This window comes from Trachypithecus francoisi, unplaced genomic scaffold (genome assembly GCF_009764315.1).
Source record: "Trachypithecus francoisi isolate TF-2019V2 unplaced genomic scaffold, Tfra_2.0 Lachesis_group12, whole genome shotgun sequence".
NCBI lineage: Eukaryota > Metazoa > Chordata > Mammalia > Primates > Cercopithecidae > Trachypithecus > Trachypithecus francoisi.
In genome coordinates this window covers 2,476,232-2,486,921 of record NW_022681457.1, presented here as the reverse complement: position 1 = coordinate 2,486,921, position 10,690 = coordinate 2,476,232, and the positions used below count along the sequence as shown (strand labels likewise).

The 10,690-nt window shown below is 51.7% G+C and overlaps 1 protein-coding gene across 4 annotated transcripts in view; it reads left to right on the top strand.

The window, feature by feature from the left end:
• Positions 1-8,908: 8,908 nt before the first annotated feature.
• The window catches only part of ZC3H4 (zinc finger CCCH-type containing 4), a 59,958-nt gene continuing 58,176 nt past the window's right edge, over positions 8,909-10,690 (top strand). Inside the window, exons 1-2 of one of the 4 annotated variants that reach the window (XM_033223793.1) lie at positions 8,909-8,978; positions 10,123-10,285. In XM_033223793.1, the coding sequence (XP_033079684.1) occupies positions 10,128-10,285 (158 nt within the window). In that variant the 5' untranslated portion in view covers positions 8,909-8,978; positions 10,123-10,127. Of the gene's footprint in view, positions 8,979-9,552; positions 9,999-10,122; positions 10,286-10,418; positions 10,556-10,690 lie in introns of those variants that run through there. The other 3 variants (XM_033223794.1, XM_033223798.1, XM_033223796.1) reach the window with 3 other exon arrangements.

Genomic DNA, 10,690 nt, shown 5'->3' with positions numbered 1-10,690 from the left:
AGTTCGAGACCAGCCTGGCCAACATGGTGAAACCCCGTCTCTATTAAAAATACAAAAATTAGCCAGGTGTGGTGGCGTGCGCCTGTAATCCCAGCTACCCAGGAGGCTGAGGGGAGAGAATCACTGGAACCCGGGAGGGTTGGGGGTTCGAGACCATCCTGACCTAAGTGGAGAAACCCTATCTCTACTAAAAATACAAAATTAGGGCCGGGCGCGGTGGCTCAAGCCTGTAATCCCAGCACTTTGGGAGGCCGAGACGGGCGGATCACGAGGTCAGGAGATCGAGACCATCCTGGCTAACACAGTGAAACCCCGTCTCTACTAAAAATACAAAAAAAAACTAGCCGGGCGAGGTGGCGGGCGCCTGTAGTCCCAGCTACTCGGGAGGCTGAGGCAGGAGAATGGAGAATGGCGTAAACCCGGGAGGCGGAGCTTGCAGTGAGCTGAGATCCGGCCACTGCACTCCAGTCCGGGCGACAGAGCGAGACTCCGCCTCAAAAAAAAAAAAAAAAAAAATACAAAATTAGGCTGGGCGTGGTGGCTCACGCCTGTAATCCCAGCACTTTGGGAGGTCGAGACAGGTGGATCAGGAGGTCAGGAGATTGAGACTATCCTGGCTAACACGTGAAACCTCCTCTCTACTAAAAATACAAAAAAAAATTAGCTGGATGTGGTGGCGGGCGCTTGTAATCCCAGCTACTCAGGAGGCTGAGGCAGGAGAATGGCGTGAACCCGGGAGGCGGAGTTTGCAGTGAGCCGAGATCGTGCCACTGCACTCCAACCTGGGCGACAGAGCGAGACACTGTCTCAGAAAAAAAAAACAAAATTACCCAGGCATGGTGGCACATGCCTATAATCCCAGCTACTCGGGAGGCTGAGGCAGGAGAATCGTTTGAACCTGGGAGGTGGAGGTTGCAGTGAGCCAAGATTGTGCCATTGAATTCCAGCCTGGGCAACAAGAGCAAAACTCTGTCTCAAAATAAAAAAAGAAAGAAAGAAAGTAAGGCATTCGTAATTGGTTAGGGAGTGACCCGGGTTCTTACCCGTGCCTATGCCGTAACTCTTGTAAAATGATCACTTTGTGAAAAAGAGCCCTGGAAATAAAGCTAATTGCTGCGTAAATTATTTTCTCCTGTACTTGTAGACTGATTAAAGGTCTACAAGTATCTCCCTTTCCTCTCCTAACTTCTACTTTTTTATAATTTCTGGGAAAAATTAAATGTGATGGTATAGTCTCATGTTTGGAAACATACATCCTTTTTTAAAAAAACATTTTTATTGGTCAGGCGCAGTGGCTCATGCCTGTAATCCCAGCACTTTGGGAGGCCGAGGCGGGCAGATCACAAGGTCAGGAGATCGAGACCATCCTGGCTAACATGGTGAAACCCTGTCTCCACTAAAAAAAAAAGCAAAAAATTATTTAGCTGGGCGTGGTGGCGCAAATCTGAGGCAGGAGAACGGGTTGAACCTGGGAGGCGGACGTTGCAGTGAGCTGAGATTGTGCCACTGCACTCCAGCCTGGCTACAGGTCGAGAATCCTTCTCAAGAAAAAAAAAAAAGAGAGACATTTTTATTGAGGTGAAATTCACATAATATAAAACTAGGCAGCATTTTGAAGTGCACAATTCAGTGGCCTTTAGTACTTTCACCATATTATACAACCACCACCTCAATCTAGTTCCAAAATACTTTCAGCTGGGCGCAGTGGCTCACATCTGTAATCCCAGCACTTTCAGAGGCTAAGGCAGGCGGATCACGAGGTCAGGAGATCAAGACCATCCTGGCTAACACAGTGAAACCCTGTCTCTACTAAAAACGCAAAAAATTAGCTGGGTGTGGTGGCAGGCGCCTGTGGTCCCAGCTACTGTGGAGGCTGAGGCAGGAGAATGGCGTGAACCCGAGAGGCGGAGCTTGCAGTGAGCCAAGATCGCATCACTGCACTCCAGCCTGGGCGACAGAGCAAGACTCCGTCTCAAAAAAAAAAAAATTTTTTTTCATTATTCCAAGAGTGGTGGCTTAAATCTTTCAAATGGCCAGGAGTCAACTATGACCTTGCTATGTAAACAATTTCAAAAGAACTGTACAGTTCAGTGTTACAGCTTAGCATAATTTAGTATAAACTGTCCTTTCCCCACTTTTTAAGAGCTACCATTAACTTTATTCATTAGTTGATTATTAACTAGGAATGCTATATTGCAGAACATCTTGGCATGTCTGGTCCTTGTCCTCTAGTCCCAGTAACAAACCCCTCACCATTATGATGATGAAAAAGGTAAGTTTCCAAAACGATCCCAAGGAAGCACCACTGTTCCCTTGAGAACCAGACAACCAAAAACAAATCCTTAATTTTCCTTAATAATTTCCAAAATGTCCTCTAGGGGGCAACATTATCCCTGGAGAACCAGGTAGATGAATCACTCCTCTTCTAGCCTGGATCTCAATACCTCTCACCTCCTCAAAGACTCTGCGATTGGATTAGCAAGGAAGAAAGGGAAAAAAGCTATAGCTTGCTGGTCAGCAGGCTCCAACACAATAGAATGCCTCTCTTTGGCCAATGGTCTCCTCCTTTGTTCTCCAGGTGTCTCCAGGGGTTGGTGCCAAATGGTAGTACTTCTTCCACACTCTGGAGGAACTTCTGTGAGAATGCCTCCTCATTCACAGTGTGAATAACCCTCCCCAGAGCCATCCCAGGAACTAGAGAAAAAACAGGTCTTTCATCAGCATAATAATGTACTGGCCGTTTGCAGTGACTCACACCTGTAATCCCACCACTTTGGGAGACCGAGGTAGGAAAATCACTTCAGGTCAGGTGTACAAGACCAGCCTGGGCAACATAGGGAGACCCCCTTCTCTACAAAAAAGAAAAAATTCTGCCGGGCGCGGTGGCTCAAGCCTGTAATCCCAGCACTTTGGGAGGCCGAGACAGGCGGATCACGGGGTCAGGAGATCAAGACCATCCTGGCTAACACGGTGAAACCCCGTCTCTACTAAAAAATACAAAAAACTAGCCGGGCGTGGTGGCGGGCGCCTGTAGTCCCAGCTACTTGGGAGGCTGAGGCAGGAGAATGGTGTAAACCCCGGAGGTGGAGCTTGCAGTGAGCTGAGATCCGGCCACTGCACTCCAGCCTGGGCGACAGAGCAAGACTCAGTCTTGGAAAAAAAAAAAAAAAATAAGAAAGAAAATAAATAGTTACAAGAGCATCCAAAAAGTAGGGGAGAGGGAAAGGAACAGGAAATTGACAGAAAGTAGCGAAAGTTGCCAGGCGCAGTGGCTAACACCTATAATCCCAGCACTTTGAGAGGCTAAGGCTGGCGGATCACCTGAGGTCAGGAGTTCGAGACCAGCCTGGCCAACATGGTGAAACCCTGTCTCTACTAAAAGTATAAAAATTAGCCAGACGTGGTGGCAAGTGCCTGTAATCCTAGCTACTAAGGAGGCTGAGGCAGGAAAATCGCTTGAACCTGGAAGGCAGAAGTTGCAGTGAGCCAAGACCGTGCCATTGCATTCTAGCCTGGGCAACAAGAGCAAGACTCTGTGTCAAAAGGGGAAAAAAAAAAAAGGAAGTAGCTAAAGTCAAAACAATGGGCCAGGCACAGTGGCTCACGCTGGTAATCCTAAGACTTTGTGAGGGTCAAGTGGGAGGATCACTTGAGCTCAGGAGTAGTTCAAGACCAGCCTGGGCAACATGGTGAGACCTTGTTTAAAAAACAAAAAAAAAGACAACACACACACACACAAATTAGCTGGGTCTGGCTGCCCATATATGTAGTCTCAGCTACTCAGGGGACTGAGGTAGGAGGATCACTTGAGCCAGGGAAGTTGAGGCTGTAGTGAGCCACGATTGCACCACTGTACTCCAGCCTGGATGACAGAGCGAGGCTCTGTCTCAAAAATAAATAAATAAAATTTAAAAACAAAAAAGAAGTCATGGGAGGCTGAAGCAGGAGAATCGCTGGAACCAGGGAGGCAGAGGTGGCAGTGAGCCGAGATTGCACCACTGCACTCCAGCCTGGGAGACACAGCAAGACTCCGTCTCAAGGCCGGGCGCGGTGGCTCAAGCCTGTAATCCCAGCACTTTGGGAGGCCGAGACGGGCGGATCACGAGGTCAGGAGATCGAGACCATCCTGGCGAACACGGTGAAACCCCGTCTCTACTAAAAATACAAAAAAACTAGCCGGGCGAGGCGGCGGGCGCCTGTAGTCCCAGCTACTCGGGAGGCTGAGGCAGGAGAATGGCGTAAACCCGGGAGGCGGAGCTTGCAGTGAGCTGAGATCTGGCCACTGCACTCCAGTCTGGGCGACAGAGCGAGACTCCGCCTCAAAAAAAAAAAAAAAAAAAAAAAAGACTCCGTCTCAAAATAAATAAATAAATAAATAGGCCAGGCGCGGTGGCTCATACCTGTAATCCTGGCACTTTGGGAGGCCGAGGTGGTTGGATCACCTGAGGTCAGGAGTTCAAAATTAGCTTGGCCAACATGGTGAAACCTCATCTGTGCTAAAAATAATTTTTAAAAAATTAGCTGGGTTTGGTGGTGGGCACCTGTAATCCCAGTTACTGGGGAGGCTGAGGCAGGAGAATCACTTGAACCTGGGCAGGGGAGGCGGAGGTTGCGGTGAGCTGAGATTGAACCATTGCACTCCCAGCCTGAGAAACAACAGCAAAACTCAGTCTCAAAAAAAAAAAAAAAAAAATTAGCCGGGTGTTGTGCGTGCCTGTGGTACCAGCTACTCGGGAGGCTGAGACATTAGAATCGCTTGAACCTGGGAGGCAGAGGTTACAGTGAGCCGAGATTGCGCCACTGCACTCCAGCCTGGGAGACAAGCGAGACTCCATCTCAAAAACTAAATAAACAGGCAGGGCACAGTGGCTCACACCTGTAATCCCAGCACTTTGGGAGGCCAAGGCAAGCAAATCATGAGGTCATGAGTGTGAGACCAGCCTGGCCAACATGGTGAAACCCTGTCTCTACTCAAAACATAAAAAATTAGTTGGGTGTGGTGGCACACGCCTGTAATCCCAGCTACTCGGGAGGCTGAGGCAGGAGAATCACTTGAACCCGGGAGGCAGAGGTTGCAGTGAGCCGAGATTGTGCCACTGCACTCCAGCCCAGGTGACGGTAGGAGACTCTGTCTCAAAAAAATAAATAAAAATAAACAAATCAGATGAAGTGTCAGGAGGGCTTGGTAGACAATGTTCCACAATGTTCCAGTATAAAACTGAAGAAGTACAGGGAATTCCCGCTTGGTGGGATTTTCGTTTTCCCCATTACTTAAAAGCAGATGGCCATCTAGAATTGTAGAATGGCCCTGTTGAAACTTCAGAGATGGGGCCCCTTCAGGACTGTACCTTGAAAAGACAATAGCGGTCCTCTTAGATGTGGTCTATGTTCTCTATCAGCAGTTTTGCCCATAACACAATACATGAGGTCCAAATATCAAGGTGTAAAGGAAGGAAAGGCACCATCCACAATCGCACAGTGAGCTACTTTTTCCTTCCTTTCCATTCCTACAAACCTGCAGTGTTAGTTCTTGGTGTATTAAAGAAAACTTTTTTGGACAACATAGCTATGAGCATGAGTGAACCCTTTACTACAATCTTACATGCAAGGAAAAAAGGTCCCTTGTAGGCCAATTAAGATTCACTCTAATACGGACATTTTATAGGAGAAGAGAATCATTATCTAACCATTAGATCTGAGACTGGATCCAGAAAGATGATAGTCAGGGTAAAGGTAACACAGTTCTTGGCTGGCAGTCAGCTGACTGTCAACTGGGGTACCAGGTGGAATGGTGGTGGGAGCACCAGCTTCTCAAAACAAGTTTCATCCACTGATAAATTATTTTAAGCATTTAAAATTTATTTTAAGCATTTTTCTTTTCTTTTCTTTTTTTTTTTTTTGAGACGGAGTCTCACTCTGTCGAGCGGGCTGGAGTGCAGTGGCCGGATCTCAGCTCACTGCAAGCTCAGCTTCCCGGGTTCACGCCATTCTCCTGCCTCAGCCTCCCGAGTAGCTGGGACTACAGGCGCCCGCCACCTCGCCCGGCTAGTTTTTTGTGTTTTTTAGTAGAGACGGGGTTTCACCGTGTTAGCCAGGATGGTCTCAATATCCTGACCTCGTGATCCGCCCGTCTTGGCCTCCCAAAGTGCTAGGATTACAGGCTTGAGCCATCGCGCCTGGCCAATTTTTTGTATTTTAAGTAGAGACGGTGTTTCACCGTGTTAGCCAGGATGGTCTTGATCTCCTGATTTCGTGATCTACCCGCCTCGGTCCCCCAAAGTGCTGGGATTACAGGCATAAGCCACCGCGCCCAGCCTATTATTATTATTATTATTATTATTATTATTTTTTGAGACGGAGTCTCGCTCTGTCGCCCAGGCTGGAGTGCAGTGGTGGGATCTCGGCTCACGGCAAGCTCCGCCTCCCGGGTTCACGCCATTCTCCTGCCTCAGCCTCCCAAGTAGCTGGGACTACAGGCGCCGCCACCACGCCCGGCTAATTTTTTTTTTTTTTTTTTTTTTTTTTTTTTTGAGGCGGAGTCTCGCTCTGTCGCCCGGACTGGAGTGCAGTGGCCGGATCTCAGCTCACTGCAAGCTCCGCCTCCTGGGTTTACGCCATTCTCCTGCCTCAGCCTCCCTAGTAGCTGGGACTACAGGCGCCTGCCACCTCGCCCGGCTAGTTTTTGTATTTTTAGTAGAGACGGGGTTTCACCATGTTAGCCAGGATGGTCTCGATCTCCTGACCTCGTGATCCACCCGTCTCGGCCTCCCAAAGTGCTGGGATTACAGGCTTGAGCCACCGCGCCCGGCCAATTTTTTGTATTTTTTAGTAGAGATGGGGTTTCACCATGTTAGCCAGGATGGTCTCTATCTCCTGACCCCGTGATCCGCCCGCCTCGGCCTCCCAAAGAGCTGGGATTACAGGCGTGAGCCACCGCGCCCGGCCTATTATTTTTTTTGAGGGATGGAGTTTCGCTCTTTGTTGCCCAAGCTGGAGTGCAATGGCGCGATCTCTGCTCACCGCAACCTCTGCCTCCCAGGTTAAAGCGATTCTCCTGCCTCAGCCTCCCAATTAGCTGGGATTACAGGCGTCCACCACCACGCCGGGCTAATTTTGTATTTTTTAGTAGAAACGGGGTTTGGTCAGGCTGGTCTTGAACTCCCAACCCCAGGTGATGTACCCACCTTGGCCTCCCAAAGTGCTGGGATTACAGGCGTGAGCCACCATGCCTGGCTCTATTTATTTTTATTGATATGCAGTGTCGCTCTGTCACCCAGGTTGGAGTGCAGTGGTGCCATCTTGACTCACTGCAACCTTTACTCCCTAGGTTCAAGCAATTCTCCTGCCTCAGTCTCCCGAGTAGCTGGGATTACAGCCGCGCCACACCATGCCTGGCTAATTTTTTGTATGGATTCCGTCACGTTGGCCAGGCTGTCTCAAACTCCTGACTTCAAGTGATCTGCCAGCCTCGGCCTCCCAAAGTGTTGGGATTATGGGCGTGTGCCACCACGCCCTGCTGCCAGCTGGAACATTTAAAAAATGGTAGGATCAATATACCAGGAAGTCACATGGTGCCTCTGTCTCCAGATTTATCAATCTTGACAAAGTTTTTCTCTCTTCCTAGAATCTAAGTCGTCTTTGCTTTGTCAAGGCCTGAAATAAGGTATTCTTTTTTTTTTTTTTTTTTTTTTGAGACGAGAGTCTCACTCTGTCGTCCAGGCTGGAGTGCAGTAGTATAATCTCGGCTCACTGCAGCCTCACGACCTCCCCGGCTCAGGCGATTCTCCCTTTTCAACATCCCGAGTAGCTGGGACTACAGGTGTGAGCCATCATGTACTGCTAATTTTTGTATTTTTAGGAGAGAAGGGATTTTACTATGTTGGTCAGGCTAGTCTCCAACTCCTGAGCTCAAGCGAGCGATCAGCCCGCCTGGATCTCCCAAAGTGCTAGGAGTAGAGGCGTGAGCAACATCGTCCCGCCTGAAATAAGGTATTTCTTCTGCCTGGAACCAGCTCTTCTTTTTCATATACCAGCCTAAAGAACAATTTCAAGACTCTCCTCTAACACTGCACCCACCGCCTTTATTCTTTAACTCTTTCTCTCTTGGGGCATTGTCGGTTAAGTTCCATGAAGACAGAAACTGTTCCCATAGTCCATCACAGGGACTGGCACTGTAGAAAGAGCTAACAAAAGTATTTAAGGAAGATCCCTGGATTCGAGGTTACAGGGAGATATGATCGTGTCACAGCACTGCAGTCTGGGTGACAGAGCAAGACTCTGTCTCTTAAAAAAAAAAAAAAAAAAAGGCCGGGTGCGGTGGCTTTCGCCTGTAATCCCAGCACTTTGGGAGGCCGAGGCGGGAAGGTCACGAGGTCAAGAAATCGAGAACTATCCTAACACGGAGAAATCCCGTCTCTACTAAAACACACACACAAACACACACAAAATTAGCCGAGCGAGGTGGCGGGCGCCTGTAGTCCCAACTTCTCGGGAAGCTGAGGCAGGAGAATGGCGTGAACCCAGTGGCGGAGCTTGCAGTGAGCCGAGATCGCGCCACTACACTACAGTCTGGGCGACAGAGCGAGATTGCGTCTTAAAAACAACAACAAAAAAGTCTTGCTGTGCTCTTTAGCACTAATCCTATGACGTTGAACCAATTACTTAAAACACCTAACTTCAGCCTACAAATGGGAATTGCAGCAGCTTATCTTAGGACGGTTATGAGAGTCAAAAGATTTTGTTTGTACACAGCCTACGACACCGGCCAGTGTTTCTATCTCCAGTATTTGTGAGCCTTCCCTGGGTTCTCGTACACCCCAGGTCCTTAAACTCCCCCGATGGACTACCAAGCCCCGCCCCTCTCTCCTGCAAGGATGACGTCATCGACTGAGTTGTCGAGTGACGTCACCTCCGGGCTGGCTGGGCTTCATCGCTTCTCCGGAAACCTCCGACTCTCGGCACCTGGCCTCCAGCTTTCGGTTATTTTTTTTTTTCTCTCCGTAGCCTGAATTCCTTCCCTCCCATTCTCCCACCTAAAACTATCGGCTCTTCCCGCCTTTCTTCAAACTAGCAATTTTCGGTCCTTCCCTCTTGCTCTCGGGCGAATTCCTGAAAGTCGTTTATTCTATTAATTAGTCGCCGCTCCAGCCCCGCGCGTTCAGCTCATTCTCTTAATCGCATTACCCTGGCTGCTTTTCTTTCGGCTGTTTCCACCTCCTGCCACCCACCCAGACACCGCCTTCGGCTCTTTCCGGACCATCTCAGTTTCTCCTTCCCCGGTCCCAATCGGCTTAGGCTATTTCTGGCTCCCCTAGGTTTCTCATGCTCTCTCTAGCCCCACCCCATCACCACCTTCGGCTCTTTTCGGCTCTCCCCCGTCGCCTCCTGTCTCCTGCTCAGCTCTTTTCGGCTATTTCCGCCTCCCCTCGGCCTCACCCTTTGCCTTCGGCTCTTTCCGCCGGCCTTCAGGCAAGCGGTCTGTACCCCTCTCCCGCACGTGACGCGGCCTCCGCCTCCGCCTCTCAGTTCCCCCTCCCACCTCACCCTTCCTCCCGCCTCAGCCTCTAGGCTGGTCCGGGCCGAGCCGCCATTTTGTGTCAATTCCTGATTGCGGCGGGGGCCGGGCAGCCGGGAGACCCGTGGCGGGCAGACAAGGGAGACAGTCGGCCCGTCTCCGCGGCCCGTTCCCTCTCTCCTTTCAATCCTTTTTTTTTTTTTTAACCTCTCCACCCCCCTCGCTGGCTCTCCTCTTCTCCCTTTACCCTTCGCTTGCTCCATCGCGCGCGGCCCGCGCTAATTACACCCAACCACCCACCAGTGTCCGAGTCTCCCGGGTCTCCCGCCCCCGGGCCCGCGGGGGTGCGTGGGGGGGGCTCTCGCCCCTATGAGGGCCCCGCGCCAGTGAGCGAGTGACCGCAGGGGTGGGCTGCGGAGAAAGCAGGCGGCGAGCGGCCCTCCGAGGCCTAGGCCGCGCGGCCTACGCGGAGGTCAGCGCAGAGGTGATTCCGAAACCGAAAAAATATATACCCCATTCCCATCAGGAGCCCTCCGAGCTTAAGTGTGCCCCTCCCGCCACGCCCAAGCAGTCCTTTTTCGTGCATTAACATCCCCTCCCCCCCAAAGGAACTATGGAGGCCGCGCCCGGGACCCCCCCGCCGCCGCCATCAGAGTCGCCGCCGCCGCCATCGCCGCCGCCATCAACGCCTTCGCCTCCTCCGTGTTCCCCCGACGCCCGCCCGGCCACCCCGCACCTCCTCCACCACCGCCTCCCGCTCCCTGACGACAGGTCAGGCCCCCGGCCGGGCCGGGGCTGCGTCCCCGGGGGGAGGAAGAGGAGGAGGAGGAAGGGGGGCGGCCGCCATGTTGGGCCGGGCCGCGGAGGAGGAGGAGGAGGAGGAGGAAGGGCGGGGTCGGTGGGTGTCTCTCGATCGCTTGCTCGCTCGCTCTTTCTCGCTTGCTTTCTCTCCCGGCCTCATGCGTTTCCCCCCCCTCGCGGCGTTCGCCCGCTCTCCCTCGCTCTCGCTCTGTCTTTTTTGGGCGCCATGCTGAGGGGAAGGTGAGGAGGCGCCCCTCGGACCCCCCGCGCCCGCCCGCCCGCCCTGGGGAGGGGGCGCCGGGGGGGGTGCTGCGGAGGCCCACGGGGGTCCTTGGCTGCCCCTACGCCCGGAGCTGGCAGCCACGGGCCCGCCTG